This window comes from Triticum dicoccoides, chromosome 7A, assembly GCF_002162155.2.
Source record: "Triticum dicoccoides isolate Atlit2015 ecotype Zavitan chromosome 7A, WEW_v2.0, whole genome shotgun sequence".
Lineage (NCBI taxonomy): Eukaryota > Viridiplantae > Streptophyta > Magnoliopsida > Poales > Poaceae > Triticum > Triticum dicoccoides.
In genome coordinates this window covers 255,795,629-255,813,175 of record NC_041392.1, presented here as the reverse complement: position 1 = coordinate 255,813,175, position 17,547 = coordinate 255,795,629, and the positions used below count along the sequence as shown (strand labels likewise).

Genomic DNA, 17,547 nt, shown 5'->3' with positions numbered 1-17,547 from the left:
CTCGTCGCCGGCCGCCGCTCTGCCTCCACCGCGCCGGTGCCGCCCCGTCGCCTCGTCGCCGGAGACGACCCCGCCACCTCGGCGCCGCCCTGCGCCTCCTCAACTCCGGCAGCTGCTCCCGTCGACGCCGGTGAGAGCTCCGGCCGGTCCGCCAAGCCCGGCCGTCTTCCTCCTCCTCCGGTGCCCTCCAAGTCCCACTCCGGCGGCCCACCTCCGAATCCGGCAAACCTCGGGAAACGTGCCCCGGATCTGGATCTGAGATCCCGTCTCAGTTGACTTTTCTGCCTGAAACCTAATTATTTGCTCATGTTCATCGCATCGTAACTTTGCATCCGTAGCTCTGTTTGGGGCATATAGCATATCAAAATGTTTGTCTCAGAGAGTACATCATTTCATCTCATTGCATCATTTTCATTTGAGTTCATCTTGATTCCCGAAATGCTGTTAGAAGAGTGCTATTTGAGATAATTGTCAGATCTGCTGCTCCAATTAGATATTTGTCATTTTTGCCATGATTATTGTGTGCATGATATGCCCATGAGCTCTACATATGTTTTGTTAAGGGTTTTTCCATCTATCCAGAGGTGCAACCCATGCATTTTTGTGATGTGTGTGGTGACTAGCACAAGCTTGCAAAGTGAGGCATTTGTTAATGTTGATTTCAGGGACTTAGCATTTCCACTAAGTCTGACCTGTTTATCTCATATGGCCATATGTTCATGTTGTTTCCTAGTGATGCGTGCCTCTTTTGAGGATGATCAGTAAGGATGATTTGTTAATCTTGTAGTGCTCTATCCATCCATGTCTTTGTTTGAAATTATGGAGCACCCTAGCTTGAGTCAATCAAGCTCTACTTTTGTCATTTCGTGAATCTGGGCAGATTATCTACTTGTTAGCGATTTTGCCGAGGATGTTGTAGTTGATCTGTGCATGCTATGTTATTGTTCTTGCCATTTATAGCTTGTATTTTGTGTATTCTTGATGGGTGCATGCTTAGATTGTCATGACTTGCTCTGCTCTGTAGTGAGTGCATCGAGCTCGTAAACATGCCTACTTGATATCTGTTTCAGCATGCTCCAGTTTTCACTAAGTCTGAGAATTGATTATGTTTTTGCCACGTTCGCATGCTCGCAAATGTATTTTCTGATCCCTTTTGGCTCAAGGTCACTAAGGGACTTTTGTTAAGCTCTATGAGTAGCTCCATGCCATGCTTTACTTTGCCATGTTCAGGTCATGTAGCATATTGTTTTCATGCTCCAAAGTGTGCTATCTGATCTGAAATTCCAGACAAGTGTTAATTTCACCAAGTCTAAGATCTGTTTACCAAATGCATTTTTGTCATGCTTGTTTGAACCTGTTAATGGATGAATTGGCCATTGCTCAGTGCTAGACTTTTGTTAAGCATCTTGAATGGATCCCTGCCATGTATTTTGATGCCATGTTTGAGTGCTGTAGCATGTTCATGTTGTTGCATTTAGATGGCTACTCGCTGTAAATCACAGAACGTGGTCATATTTGAATTGCTTGCCATTTCCAAACCGTAACTCCGATTCCGGCGTTCCTTATATCGTTTTCAAACGATTTCATCTCATCTTTCCAGTGGCACACTTGGATTTCCAAGTTGAGGCCAGGTTCATGCATTCCTTGTCAAATCTTGCATATGCATCCCGCATAGCATACCATCCTTGCATCATATTGTTTGAGCATTGCATGTGGTTGATTGTGTTCCGTTTGCTTGTTTGTCTTGTTTGGGTAGAGCTGGGAGACGAGTTCGCTAACGAGGAGCCCGTTGAGTTTGCTTTCGAGGATCCAGTCAACTCTGACAACCTTGCAGGCAAGATGATCATACCCTCGAAATCACTACTATCTTTGCTTTGCTAGATGCTCGCTCTTTTGCTATGCCTATGCTACGATGCCTACCACTTGCTTATCATGCCTCCCAAATTGCCATGTCAAATCTCTAACCCACCATGTCCTAGCAAACCGTTGATTGGCCATGTTAGCGCTTTGCTCAGCCCCTCTTATAGCGTTGCTAGTTGCAGGTGAAGATTGGAGACCGTTCCTTGTTGGAACATTATTTTACTTGTTGGGATATCATTATATTGCCATGTTATCTTAATGCATCCATATACTTGGTAAAGGGTGGAAGGCTCGGCCTCTCGCCTAGTGTTTTGTTCCACTCTTGCCGCCCTAGTTTCCGTCATATCGGTGTTATGTTCCCGGATTTTGCGTTCCTTACGCGGTTGGGTTATAATTGGAACTCCTTGATAGTTCGCCTTGATTAAATCTTTTCCAGCAATGCCCAACCTTGGTTTTAGCATTTTCCACCTAGCCTCTTTTTCCCTTGGGTTTCCGGAGCCCGAGGGTCATCTTATTTAAACCCCCCCCCCCCCGGGCCAGTGCTCCTTTGAGTGTTGGTCCAACCTAGAGCCCCTTGCAGTGTCACCTCGGGGAAACTTGAGGGCTGGTTTTAGTTGTACGGATTGCTTATCCGATTGTGCCCTGAGAACGATATATGTGCAGCTCCTATCGGGATTTGTCGGCACATTCAGGCGGTGTTGCTGGATTTGTTTTAACCTGTCGAACTGTCTTGAAGAACCGAGGTATCGAGTCTGATCGGAACGTCTCGGGAGGAGGTCTATTCCTTCGTTGATCGTGAGAGCTTGTCATGGGCTAAGTTGGGACTCCCCTGTAGGAATTTGAACTTTCGAAAGCCGTGCCCGCGGTTATGGGCAGATGGGAATTTGTTAATGTCCGGTTGTAGATAACTTGAACCTTAATTTAATTAAAATGAATCAACAGTGTGAGTTACCGTGATGGTCTCTTCTCGGCCGAGTCCGGGAAGTGATCACGGTGTTGGAGTAATGCTTTCGCAGGTTGTTCTCTAGTTGCTCGCTCGCGCTTTGCCTCCTCTTCTCGCTCTCTTTTGCGAACAGGATAGCCACCATATATGCTAGTCGCTTGCTGCAGCTCCACATATTTTTCCCTTGCCTTACCTATTAAGCTTAAATAGTCTTGATCGCGAGGGTGCGAGATTGCTGAGTCCCTGTGGCTCATAGATTACTTCCAAACCAGATGCAGGGCCTGATGATTCCGCTCCAGATGACGCGCTTGAGCTCAAGTGGGAGTTCGACGAGGACTCTCAATAATACTACGTGTCTTTCCCTGATGATCAGTAGTGGTGCCCGGTTGGGGTGATCGGGACCGTGTCGCATGTTGGGTTTATCTTTCATTTTGGCGCCGTAATCAGGCCATGAGTGTTTGGATGTTGTAATGCTATTTATGTTCTTGATTGACGTGGCGAGTGTAAGCCAACTATGTATCTCCCCTTTATTATTTATATTACATGGATGTTGTGAAGATTGCCTAACTTGCGACATTGCTTTCAATGCGGTTATGTCTCTAAGTCGTGCCTCGACACGTGGGAGCTATAGCCGCATCGAGGGCGTTACACTCAGCCACTTCATCACCTGCTCCAGCTCGTTCTTGATGATCCCTCATCAGGATGTGTCGGGGCCAACCGTGGCCTTCCCATCTCAAGCTCGGTACTCTACCCCTCATCTATTTATCTCTAGAAATTGACTTGCGCTACAATTGATTTCAAGCAACTAACGAACTAACGAATAGCAAACGTGCTTGCATTCTCCTCGTCCATTTGCATCTTGCAAGAAAGACAGTACTTTTCCTCATGTCTTCCTTTCTTTCTACATGACCAAACTGCACCACATATACAACACATGCAGATATGCTACACCTCGGTTACTATGCTAGACATGCATATTGTTTGCTAATTTTTTCCTGGTACTTTCTTATTTCTTTTGTAAAAATATATCTGAAGCACCATTAGAACACAATATAAAATCCAATTTATTCAATATAATAAAATCCACTAAATAATGCCAGTAAAGTATATACAAATTTGCACTTCCATTACTTTGAACGAAAAATATACATACATCCGCGTCCACTACTCCTTTCAAACAATGATAAAACATGATCACTTGTCCGTCTTTCAGCGGACAATCTTTGACTCCTCTAGTGACCTGGGAGCTGCGGAGATCACTCCTCAATTGACTTAGCTGTTTGTTTATCTAAACAATAAAAGGCTTAGCTTTTCGTTAATTTCAGTCTTGCAGAGTTGCAGCCCCTCAAGTATTTGGTCTCTGTATTTTCTTGTTTTTTGTCAGTGCCTTGTTTCCTAATTATCCGATGTATTTTCTTGTAGAGTCAGGCTTATTCTACCCTAATTCTAGAACATCCTCGAGTTACCTAGCCTCCGTGGTAGCTCCTCCTCCCTTTTGCCGCTCCATGTGCTAGCCTTGAAAATTCCCAATTATATTGTGTCCTTGCATTGTTATGTATGTAGTTCTGATCAATCACACAAATACCTAAAAGTAAAGAATAAAACTAAAGTGAAATTGCTAGGAAAATGTCAAGAAATCACATACTGCTAGTTAGGGCATCCGAATATCACATTATACTATCCTCTACAATGGTTACATGTAAAGCAAATTTGGAGGCATATACAACTAAAAAGTAAATCATTGTATCATGGAAATGACATACAAATATGGACCATGGAATAAAATACTATTGGAAGGCATGTCTCAAGGATTGTTTAGAAACTTGATCACTATATCATGAAAATGATATTGCAAGAGCTGACCTTTCCCTTGGGCACATTCCCATGCTTTGACTAAAATAGAGCATTTGCAGTTCCTGCTTGGACGCTCACGTTCTTTCCGTTTACTCACTTCAGATGCTATCCCCTAATCAAATCAACAGCTAAGCTGATTATCCAGCCAACCAGCTCTACTTTTGTAGTTTGCATTGAACACTCCAAAGGGAAAATTAGAGGGCACCCATGGCTTCAAGGATGAGGTAGTAACAGCAAGGTCGATGAGTAGCGAGAGCGCACCAGACACGGCCGCCCCAGCCCCTCCTCCCCGACGGCACCGCGGAGATTGAGCCGCTGCCGCACAGGGAGAGCCAAAGGAGCCGGTCAGGGAGATAGTACTGGCACACGTCGTTGTACACACAAGGAGTTAGTACGGTCACACTTCATCCTCCATTAACTCTGACATGGGCATGTAAGCGCCTGCTATAGAAAACGGGCGTGTAAAAATCCGCACGAGAATGCAAAGAAAATGGACAGTAAGGGCTTTGTTAAAAATGGTGCATCTAGTTGGTTAACAAACTGCAGCTCAAAGAAAAAAAATCAATTACTTGGTAAAAATGTCCCAATAATTCCTTGCCAGAAGTTATGTTGCAACAAAGATTAATTTTAAATTACCAATCACCTCCAAGCATGTTCTTACGTCCAGCCAAAGCTATGGCACCTTCATCAGGAAATAATATATTTCAAACATGAGTACATGACTCACGTAGCTAGTTCCATATACGTACCCTGGGTGTATACACTACTGCAATTTCAGGCGACAGTGTGATGCTATCCGTTAGTGAAGCTCCATGAATGCTCCATTTATTTATTCAATCAAGGCATTTATATCTTCCCCCATTCTCCCATCATCTATTTCTCACCTGCAAAGACATCAGACAATCAATAATGTAGAAGAGCCATCGTTATTTTTAACTACTTAAGGGCAGCCAGCCATAGGAACATAGCAGGTACTGAACCAAATAATAACAAAGAGATACAAAGGATTTTGAATTTTTAAACCACAGTTAGTCTATGAAGAGCATCTATATAGCAAACAAATATGAACTTTCACAACAATAAGGAATGACAAGTAATTACTTTGCTCCCTTAATAGTTGATACTGGTATGCACCCATATGATTTTTCTGAAATTAGTACCTTCAATGGACCAATATTAGTATTATCAGTGGGCCAATATCTACTCCAACATGAAAAACAAATCGTGGTGTAAAAAGTGATATACAGCTGGTCCAACTTATTCAAGAGATTAACAAAGAAAGAAAATCTCCGCAATTAGAGTATATAGCTTGCGTCTGAAGATATGGACATGCTTAGATATTTGTTAAATAAGTAAGCAATATCAAACTTGAGGTATGTATGACTGAAGAAGAAGCAAAACATCTGCATTAAGAATTCAAAGCCAACGAAGGAAATGCAGAGGATCAGACATCTACAATAAGTAGACTGGGGGCCCATATATACCAATGAGTTCTTATGTTCTTCATGGAGCTGAAATCACTCACAAACTCAGTTAAGGAGGGAGATAGAAATGCTAATTACTCTGCCATATGGAAATAGCAATACATGAGAGAGCAGTCACTGGAAAATCTGGGATCCTGGTTTATATGCACGAACACTGATGGCCTGACTTACAAGCATGAACAAATAAGGTTAACCTCTGGAGGCTAGGTGATTTATATGCACGTTTGGCTGCCGGTGAGCTACAACTGGTGCGTGTAGTATGCACTGCTTGCCGGTGGCAGCGACGGAGAAGGGGCCATTCGGATTAGATCAGAGGGCTAGGGTTTGTACGGGGAGGAAGCAAAGTTCTTAATTTCCTGGTTGGCCAAACAAGCATGTGCTTCAGGAACAATTCATATTTTTCATTGATTGATAAGCTTCTAATCTTGATAAGAAAATGAGCTGATGTTTACATCAAAAGAAGGGAATAAGAGCAATACTGTGGATATAGCCATCATTTTTGTACAGGTAAGAAAGGTATCATCTTTCCGGATAAACTCTTCTTATTTAATTACTCATTTAAACATCTCCTAATGTTCCTGGTCATGTAAGCAAATATTAAACCTCATCTCCTTCGAGGGACAAAAAAATCAATGTTCATTTTCACATTGACTGAGTAAATTTATTGTTCCTGAAAACAATTGAATGCATAATGTAGTTTATGAAAAGATTTCAAATTGTGCTGATCCAATTTTCAGTTTCAAGGAATGGCATATGTATAGCATATAGCCTACGACTTGTGATCATGACATATTTACTTGCCTGGCAATGTTAAATAAATTAAAAATTCTGAAGTGCAATGGCACCTTACTCCACACAAAGCGTTTAAGATAACTTCATTTACATAGTAATACAATTTTTTTTTGAAGAGGACCATGTCTTCTGAAGGGGAGACATACCTTCTTGACAGCCTTCACATTTTTCCTACATGGCCAGCTACAAAGAATCTCAGGTGCCATATACAGAGTAAGAATTAGCAAAGCTTGCAAGAATAATACTTGTGAATGAAATCTTGGATTCACCACAATTTTCAGCGAGTCAATTGAAGTCTTAAAAATGCTTTTAATTATTCAGGAAAAAATCCTAAACAAAACTTAGGAACAAAGAAGCTAATCTCCAATGTGAATCATTAAAATTGATCTGTCCAGGGACTTGATCGTTGGAGCATTTGCCCATTCGGCAAGTATATAAATACATCAAGAAATACATGAAGTCGATGCAAGTTTTCTTGAGCTAATCAAGAGGAGGTGCATTCTCTTTGCATTTGGGAGGCCTTTTAGTTGGTTCAACCATGATAGTAACTAAACACATGAGGCCTTAACTCAAGATGCAAGTAGGTCATCTAACCTAGAAGTGTCACCCATTGTTGGCCAGGGCAACAATCCTAGAGAATTATTACTTATACGGTGTCCAGGGACAGTAATGTAGTACCATGCACTGTAGATATTTGATTCATGGATACAGTCAACTTACGCATATGGCTTCATCGTCGGATTCAAGGGTGCAGGTCCTGGATGGTCGTTGCAAGCTGCGGAGAAAGAAAAACTCAAATTGGCGTCCGTGAGAAATGAGCGCTAGCATAATAAAGGGCAGTTTCATTCATTCATCCATCCATTGAGTGTGGTTCAGTTTTCAGCTAAGAGAGCCAACCAATTTTATTTATGACAACAACTGTAAAAGGACTAAGAATGATAGTTAGATGGGGCAGCGAGGAGAGGAGGAAGGCTAATGGATTCTCACCAGCGCCGCCATAGACGCTAAACAGAATAATAACTCCCAAGCTTATCATTAGGTCAACCTCGCCGTCATCATCGGGACCACACCACTACCTCAGCGCAACCTGGTCCTTTGGTTGAAATTACAACTTTCTTCACCATTGGTTTCATTCATCAAGAGGATTTCCCTACAATTGGAAGAAAACATGCCATTATGCAAACTTCTTAGCACAAAAGTACGTGAAGCTTAGCAAATACTACCTCAAAACATAATCCTCGTAGTAATTCTTTCTGGTCATAACGAAATTACTTGTGAATATAATTAGATTATCATACATTCGATATAAGAAAACACTTTCAGCTTCACATGGGTCAAGTATCTTACTGCTACCTATCATTGTATGATGCTTTAGTTCCAAAAACTCACATGAATCAACTCGATGGCTTTCTTTGAAATAAGAAGAATGTCGCTCCTTATTTTTGCCATTGTTTTTGCTGCTATACTTGCTATTCTCGTTGATGTACAACAAGAACACACATAGTGCAAAGCCCTTTCGTATTGACATGAAAAGGCCGATAGTTCTGTGGTGGCATATATACAATAGCTTTACTCGTACAACCGTACATGCCCTAAATACAGTAGAATGCTTTCAGACTTAAGCACGTGAAGAAAAAACAAACTTACGATGGTGGTGGAGGTCGTTGCTTGATGCAGTGGCCACACACGCGCTGCTTGAGGGCTCATGGCGTACAGTTACTTGGACCCCAAAGGCCACGGCCTTGGATCTGTCAAGAGGAGGTCACGAATTGCTGTTGAGGACATACTGACGGGGGAGAGGCAAGGCCGCTCGTGCTGCCCACAACGCGACCACGTCCTGCCCCGGGGTTCCGCGACGGCAGCGGCAGTGGCGGTGTCGGCCCACAACCACTCGCTGACCTGTGGTTCAGCGATGGCGGCGGCGATGGAGGCCTCTGAGGTTGGATGCCGGAGGCTGGGAAGCCTGGTTCCGCGTTGGTGGCGGTGGCGACGGCGTCATCCCACAACCACGACCTAGGAAAAAGATCGGGGGAGGATAGGATCGAGAGATGGGTCGGATCCGCGATGCCCCAGCAGGTCCACCCCATCAACGACGCGACCGCCCCTCTCCCATCCTCGGTGCCCGCAACACGAGTTGGTGGCTAGGGTTAGCCGTAGGGGCATGCGCAGGGGGGCGACGAGGAGGTGCTGGGGATCAATGGGGGAGACAGGGGTGGAGCCGCACTGGTGGCGGCCGACGCGAGGGGCGGATGGCGTCGGCTGGAATGGGAGGCGGGGGCAGGGCAGGGCGGCGGCGGCAGGCCCTGGCAGGAAGGTGGGAGAAGGGACCGGCTGCGTCTTTTTTCGGCGACGACTCGTGCGGGCAATTGCATCGAGGGCACGAACGCCTGGCTAATTTTCTTAAAACCAACGGAGGGGAGTTGGTCGACGGTACGAAAAAAAATCTACCAAGGTTAACCTACGAAAAAAACCGAACGAAAGTGGTGGGACGAAAATTGACCGGCGGAGACTACCAACTGCTCCATTAGGAGTAGAGATAATCTTGCTCTACCGGCTCAGAGACCAAAAATAGTTCCCCGACAAATTGTTACTCTTCTTAGTCGGGTATGCAAGGAAAACAAATGGTGCCAAGAGCTCAAACTTTTGCTTGGAGGCTTCTTCACCGAGCTCTTCCCATTGGTAAAAGGGCAAGTAAGTTCTCCAAACATATTGTGGGAGAATGTGTTAGATGTGCTACTTTAGAAGATGAAATGCACATGTTTTTTCTATGCCATTTCTCTAAAGCTGCATGGTTCTCCTCTCCTTGGTTCATTAGAACGGAGGTCATTGCAGCAAATCATTATTCAACTCCTCAAATAATCCAGGCTTTGCTCACTTCGGCTCATCCCTATATCAAAGTCACTAGTTTATACACTTTTTGTGGTCTATTTGGAAGGCAAGAAATGATGCTCTATTTGGTAGAAAATTTTGCAAACCATCACAGGTGTTCTCTATAGCTAATGCAATCATGCAGGACTCGAAGCTTGAAGATATGTTTTTGACTCCTCACGAACATCGCTGCACTCGCTCGGTAGACCAACACGTAGTGCCACAACGGGATATTTTTCTGCTTGCGGGTAATGCCATCTTCTGTGATGCTGCTTGAAAAAATGAAGGAAATGTCCAATCATCTCCAGTGGGCATTGGCATCATCACCCAAACTGAAGGCAATCAACATCGCCAACAACTGCATGTCTCTGCTTTGTCTCCACCAGCATCGACTCCCCTGCAGGCTGAAGCATTTGGATTGCATCTTGCTGCGATGCTAGCTGAAGTACTTCGTTTACAAGAACCATGTTTCTACACGGATAGCTCTGTCCTGGCATCGGCGGCAAAGGCGACATCCATCTTCAAGGATGCAGGCTATTGGAGCATTAGGCCCACCCTTGCGGCCATTCGATCATCCCTAACTTTCCATTCCAGCAAGACCAATCATGTCAGTATGCACTATAATATTAAGGCTCGCCATCACGCAAAGCTAGCTCTCAAAATTCAAAATAAGCCTCTAGCTGTTAGGTGTCTTTCTTCAGACACAGGTCTTTGCCTTGGTAGGGATGTTATTTCCCTGTCAAGTGTGAGTCCATTAGCACTCCTCTATGTAAAATGTTGCTAATGGAATAAAAATCTTGCTATGTTTTTAAAAAGGAAAGATTTGAGCTCATATTATGAAAAGATGGCGTATAAAGTATTTATATGAATTTGGTAAATCTTATAACCCAAAGGTCTTTCTAGAAGGTCCTTTGAATTCAATTTCCTCCTAACTTCATAAAAAAATCCTGCAATATGGAGAGGCTCCGAAAGACAGGCTTTAAACGCATGGCCTGTGCGTGGGGATTTGAATCTGATGAAATGTAACCACGTGATCACACTCAAGAGGGAGGATTACGAATTTACGATGCTACCCACCAAACCTGAAGCAGCCGCTGCCGTTCACTTTCCATTTTTCTAATCCCCCCGGAACACTCTAGAAGCCCAATTGGTTCTCTTCTTTAAACCCTGACCCTCATCATCTCCCCCTCGTGCTCTCTCTTTCTCTCGCTCTCGAACCTTCCGAAGTCCAAACCCTAGCGAGCTCCCTTCCGCCTCCCCCAAGACACAAACCTCAGATCTCACCCAGCCCACGCCATGGACGACGACTTCGACATCCCCGCGGGCGACGACATGATGATGGGGGACGGGATGGGTGACTTCGGCGGCGCCGAAGGGCCGGGGATGAAGGTGGGCGAGGAGAAGGAGATCGGGAAGCAGGGGCTTAAGAAGAAGCTGCTCAAGGAGGGCGAAGGATGGGACACCCCCGAGGTCGGCGACGAGGTCGAAGGTATCCGCACTACCACTGCTACAGTATTCCTCTCAAATCGCAGATGCTGCCATGCCGCAGTTCGATCCAGTCCGTGCCCCGCTTTAGGATTCAGATGGAGTGTTGAGTGGTGCGGAGCTAGTGGACAAATTAGGAGAAAAATTTGTACGAGTAGACACCTTGTCTCACGCTGTATGGTCTGTCAATTTTGAATCGTTGCTGCGATGCTGTGATGCGTGAAAGGCTAGTTCGCTCCTCTGGAATCAGTGAGGTGCTTTTTTGGTGGGATGCGGAGTTAGTGGTGAAACTAGGAGAAAATTGTATATGACTTCTCGCATGCTGTCATCTGTGAAGTTCGAATCATTTTTATGACATGGTTTGTGAAGTTTTGAAATTACTAAGATGTTTTACTGTGGGATGCGTAGTTAGTGGTGAAACTAGGAGTAAGTTGCAGACGGCTTCGCTCATGCTCTCATCTGTGAAGTTTGAATCGTTTCTGTGACATTGTCTGAAGTTTCAATCATTTATGTGACATTATGCTAGTTTGATTAGTTTGATCCTTGAGGTGTTCAAGCATCATTCGTTGTTGCTAGCTCTACCACATGGTTATGACCTGCTGTGGAAAGTGTACTTTATGATTAACTTTTTTTTTGCGGATAGCGCTTGAATAATGAAATAACGGGAGTTTTTTTGAATGAAATTGCTCATTAGGGAAATTTATTATTGTTGCCGTTGCTGTTGTGTCACTTATTGTTCCATGCCTGAACAGATTATGTATACTACTCCCTCCGTTCTAAATTACTCGTCGTAGAAATGGATGTATCTAGAACTAAAATACATCTAGATACATCCATTTCTACGACGAGTAATTTGGAACGGAGGGAGTAGCAAATTGCCAGTGCGAACTTGAAAAAAGATCTATTCCTCTTACTTCTTTGGACGAGGTGGGGGAGGGATGGGGCTGATCTGGAGATACTGAGGAGTTTTCTGCAAATGTGGAGCAGAATGCAGGGTTCTTTTTCAAAATTACCACAAGTTACATCGCATGCATTGGGTGCAGATCGGATGGTCAAAAAGGACCGATGACAGAAACACCATCATCAGCAACCGAGTTTTATATGAGTGTATTTATATTTATATTTATGTATTTATAGGAGTGTATAAACTGCTGCATCCTGTTGGCTGAGGATTTGAATAAGTAATTTTTGGCTGATGTACCATTGCGTTGATGTTTCAGTCCATTACACTGGCACCCTCCTTGATGGTAAAAAGTTCGACTCCAGCCGTGATCGTGATGACACGTTCAAGTTCAAGCTGGGACAAGGTTCATTTCTTCCTCCCTTTATTTTTATTATACATAATGTATTCTCATTTTTGGATAAGGTCTTGTAAACGATTTGATTGTGAGCAGTGTGCTGCACATGTTTACCTTTGGCTGGTGCGGTACATAACAGAATTATGGGGTTTCTTGTAGTTGATTAAACTGGGTAATTATTAAACGATCCTTCATTTGACAGGCTAGTTTGTTTTGGGCCTTGTGCTTGTGTGCTAAACAACTTCCTGCGAGCATGTGAGCTTTGGTAATGTGCACATGCAATCACCATTCTTGAACAAATACTGGACTGTAGTTGCTTGACAGAAGTTGCTGATGACCGACTAAATGCTAATTCAGCAAATTTCTGTACCAATGGGTAGTAGCAATCTTGTTCTTTCTTTAGTTTAGTCACGCTCGTCATTTATTAATTATTATAACAAAGTTAATTGCCGCAAGTTTGTTTCTATATGCTCCATGATGTTGGGATTGCACATTCTAGTGTATTTTCGTTACTCAGTTGCTAATTTGTTGCCAACTTATGTCCAGGTCAAGTAATAAAGGGATGGGATCAAGGCATTAAGACCATGAAGAAAGGGGAAAATGCACTTTTCACCATTCCTCCTGAATTGGCTTATGGTGAATCTGGTTCACCCCCAACTATTCCGGCCAATGCCACGCTGCAGTTCGATGTTGAGCTGCTTTCTTGGACCAGTGTCAGGGACATTTGCAAAGATGGTGGCATATTCAAGAAGATATTGAAGGAGGGAGATAAATGGGAGAACCCAAAGGATCCTGATGAAGTATTTGGTAATCTTTGCTAACTGAAACAGCTTCCTATCGCATGTATTCCCCTTCTTATTTGCGTAACCGACATTTCTTGTGTTGTAGTGAAATATGAGGCTCGGCTCGAGGATGGTACTATTGTGTCCAAGTCTGAGGGGGTTGAATTTACTGTTAAAGATGGTGATGCTCTCTCTCTCTCTCTCTCTCTCTCTCTTCCGCTCTTCTCTACACATGTGCAACCTGCTGAGAGTGTTGCACTCAATGCACTGCTTGCTAACAAATTAGAATCTGGTTTCAGGACACCTCTGCCCTGCACTGGCCAAAGCTGTTAAAACCATGAAAAAAGGAGAGAAGGTGCTCCTCACGGTCAAGCCACAGTGTAAGCTTATTTGAGGCTACCTTCCTTTGTATTTTTTCCCTTTTCCCGGGCAGGTTTTTGAACTTTGCATTGGCAGATGGATTTGGTGAGATGGGTAGACCAGCAGCTGGCGACGGAGGTGCTGTGCCACCAAATGCTGGTCTTATTATTGACCTTGAGTTGGTTTCATGGAAGACTGTCACAGAAATAGGGGATGATAAGAAGATCCTCAAAAAAGTTCTCAAGGAGGGCGAAGGATATGAACGTCCCAATGAGGGTGCAGTTGTTACAGGTATACTAGATGATACCCCGCGCGTTGCTGTGGAAATTTTATATTGATAAATAGAAATATTGATGGAGTTCGGAATAGAGAAATCATGATAGTGTTTTATGCTAACAATTAGTGCAAACATCGAAGTTCTTGCCATGGTATGAAACTGAAGCAAACGTACCCAAATGAGAGTTGTTCTGGATTGCAGTTGCACGGCCGGCCATTAGTGCAAGGAATATGGAACAAATTTGTCATTACATCTATAGAATAAGTACTGCTTCATTAGTGATAATGCATGGCAAAGAAGCAAATATAAATTTTTCAAAACAGAAGAGTATTCATTCATGCAGATACATGCACGTACCGGATCATCATGAAATGATCTCGGCCATAATTAAAGTTGATCAACCTAGTGATGGCTAATTGCTGATTTGGGATCAGGAAGAAGGCAGGGTAGATCATGAGAAGCTTGCATGGGTGTGGTTGACAATGTCCTGCATGTGGCGGAAAAAAAAAGTTTATAGGTTACAAATATAAGGTGCACGTTTATTCAACATAAACGTAAATTCAGAGGCAAATTCAGAGATGGGGACTGAATAGTGGCGGAAGGGAGATGAATGGAAAAGATATGACCTGTTCTTTATCTACCAATGAATATTTCTTTGGGGTTTTTGTACGCATTTATCTTTTTATTAAAAGCCTTAACGAAGAGAGAGAGGTCAGAGAAACGGGTGCAGGATGTGGGGAAGGGTTGCAGCCATCGCTGGTTTATAAGGCTGAAAATAAAACGCACGAGGGTGCTAGTCTTCTGTGCGTTGCATCTATTGGAAACGGAAGGCATGATGTGGCACGCATGTATGTTTGGAGATGATGATATGGCAAGATTGCTGAGGTGGATATGCTGCATGTTGAGATAAATAGTTGTAGTGGGGATCAACTTCTTAAGTATATAGGATAAGCTTAACCATGATGGTTATTGTTTTAACTACACACGGCACCGCTGTTTGAGTATGAACTAATTGTTCTGTAATAAGTTACTGAATCGTATCTTTGTCATTGACAGTCAAAATAACTGGAAAACTTCAAGATGGCACAGTATTCTTGAAGAAGGGGCATGATGAACAAGAGCCATTTGAATTTAAGACTGATGAAGGTACCTTTTCTCTTTGCTTTTGTTTGTGCATGTTTTGGTCGCATTAAGTAATCCATTGAACTCCACTGTTGTACTGTGATGTGTGAATAATATGTTTGTTCCTTTTGGTTTATACTCTATTTCCAGAGGCGGTCATTGAGGGTCTTGATCGTGCTGTGCTAAACATGAAGAAGGGCGAGGTTGCTCTTGTCACTATTCCCCCTGAATATGCTTATGGCTCAACAGAGTCAAAGCAGGATGCTGTCGTTCCACCTAACAGTACTGTGATTTACGAAGTGGAGCTTGTATCATTTGTAAAGGTGTGCTTCTCTTTGAAATGTTTCTGTGCATTCTTCTGATTCAGCATTCTGTGTACAGCCAAAATTATGAGCATCTTTTTGATACATAGGATAAGGAGTCATGGGACTTGAACAACTCAGAGAAGATTGAGGCCGCTGGAACCAAGAAAGAAGAGGGGAATGCCTTGTTCAAATCGGGCAAATATGCCAGAGCTTCTAAGCGCTATGAGAAGGTCTGACGTCTTCCTTTTGCTTTACATCTGTAGACATGTCATCTGTGTTCTCACTTTGCTCGGCTTCTCTATGGTGCCCGATTGACCATCTGAAATCCATTTACTTCCCAGGCTGCAAAGTTCATTGACTATGACACTTCGTTCAGTGAGGATGAGAAAAAGCAGTCCAAGCAACTGAAGATCACCTGCAACTTAAACAATGCTGCCTGCAAGCTGAAGCTGAAAGACTATAAGCAAGCCGAAAAGCTTTGCACCAAGGTACATTTATCACTGATCCCGCAATAGTGTATATTTACTATTCGTAACAAACCAAGGTAACACATCTCGCTCTTTTGACAGGTTCTGGAACTGGACAGCCAAAATGTCAAGGCTTTGTACAGAAGGGCTCAAGCTTACACTCAGCTTGCTGACCTAGAGTTAGCGGAGGTTGACATTAAGAAGGCATTGGAAATTGATCCTGAAAATAGGCAAGTTCCGCGGAAGGGTCTATTTTCTAAAAGCTCAATCTGATACTGACAAGGTTACACTGTCGATTTGATTTCTGACGAAGTTGCTGCTTGTGACAGGGATGTGAAGTTGACATACAAGACTCTGAAGGAAAAGATCAAGGAAATCAACAAGAAGGATGCCAAATTCTACAGCAATATGTTCTCTAAGATGACCAAGCCTTCAGCAGAAGAAAGCGTAAGCACATCTGCATCTCTCACTGTTTAATTTCGTGTCCACGCAGCAGATATCTAATTGGTTTCCCCAATCACAGAAAGCTTGAACTGGAGCAGTACCCAAAGGAAGGATAGGAGTCCCGGAGTGCGCTCAAGGAAGGGCCAGATTGCCTGCTCAGCTCTATGGGCTGGTTAGATCACACATGTGCTTGGAGTTGCTAAAAACTAGAGAAATTTCAGTTTTGAGGTTGCCAGGCGATATTTTTTCTTGTCAAGAACAATGCATGTTTAGACCTTTGCATATTATAGTGTGTGCTTTCCGGGAAATAGATGGTCCTTCCTTCAGAATCTGTGATGTGTGCTTTCCTAACGCACCCTTATGCAAGGTTTCGCTGCTTGAACGTCTCATTTCAGAGTTAATCTGAAGTGTGTCGGCGCTCCTGCTGAAGGCAGCGTATGTGATGATAGCCCCTAACGCAAAGTATTAGGGTCTGTCTATGTTGCATCTAGATGTGAGATAATATCTCACATCTAACTATGACATGATCCCACGTCAGCAGGTAAACAAGCCCACACCCTGTCCATTGTTTGTTTGTACCAATTTCATGTATTTCTCGTCAGCGGTACCGCCCCGCCCAGTTAGCGCCACGAGTCTGGGTTGTCGTGCGTCTTTGTTTTTTTTTGCGGGTGATCGGGCGTCTTCGTTGGCCCTTTTTCTTCTACCGCATGTACGTGTGTAAAGAAGTTAGCACTTGTAGGCCCAACGTGTAAGCCGGTGTTGTGATGAAGCCTGTCACATTACGTAGAAAAGAACCCTGCTGATGTGAAACCCCTCTCTCTCTCTATCCCCTGTCACTTTCACCTTTATGCTTTCTTTCCTTTTTTAGCACGTGAAAAAGCAGCATGCATGCATCAATCAAGTTTGGTTTGGCAAAAAAAATAAAATTTGAAAAAATGACATACTCGAATTTTTTTATGGACAAGATGATTTTTTTTAAAATACACATTAAACATCTTACAAACACATGACGAGATGAATTTATTTTTTAAACATGAAGAATATTTTAAAAGTCACACGTGGAGAAAAAACCAAAAATAATCAAATTTACATATATAGAATGAACGCGCAACTGGCTCGATTGAGTTTTGTTTCATAGGTGAAAATGCACATGCGCCCAGTTGCAAGTTGCAAGTGAATGTGTGCTTGCAACTGTGATGAAAAAAA

General features: G+C 43.3%; 1 protein-coding gene across 1 annotated transcript; it reads left to right on the top strand.

Annotated features, from left to right (window-relative positions):
• The first annotated feature begins 10,957 nt into the window (after positions 1–10,957).
• Positions 10,958–16,672, top strand: LOC119331792 (70 kDa peptidyl-prolyl isomerase-like). The gene is made up of 13 exons (XM_037604964.1): positions 10,958–11,290; positions 12,507–12,593; positions 13,131–13,391; positions 13,473–13,547; positions 13,666–13,746; positions 13,823–14,017; positions 15,060–15,149; positions 15,276–15,448; positions 15,538–15,660; positions 15,772–15,918; positions 16,000–16,127; positions 16,227–16,344; positions 16,421–16,672. The coding sequence occupies exons 1-13, from the start codon at positions 11,098–11,100 to the stop codon at positions 16,427–16,429; spliced, it is 1,680 nt and encodes a 559-aa protein (XP_037460861.1). The 5' UTR covers positions 10,958–11,097; the 3' UTR covers positions 16,430–16,672.
• The last annotated feature ends 875 nt before the right edge of the window (positions 16,673–17,547 follow it).

Coding starts and splice junctions, on each gene's coding strand:
- LOC119331792 (XM_037604964.1), top strand. CDS start 11,098: ATGGACGACGACTTCGACATCCCCGCGGGCGACGACATGATGATGGGG. Junction 15,661..15,771: donor CTTCTAAGCGCTATGAGAAG/GTCTGACGTCTT, acceptor TTTACTTCCCAG/GCTGCAAAGTTCATTGACTA. Junction 15,919..15,999: donor CCGAAAAGCTTTGCACCAAG/GTACATTTATCA, acceptor CTCTTTTGACAG/GTTCTGGAACTGGACAGCCA.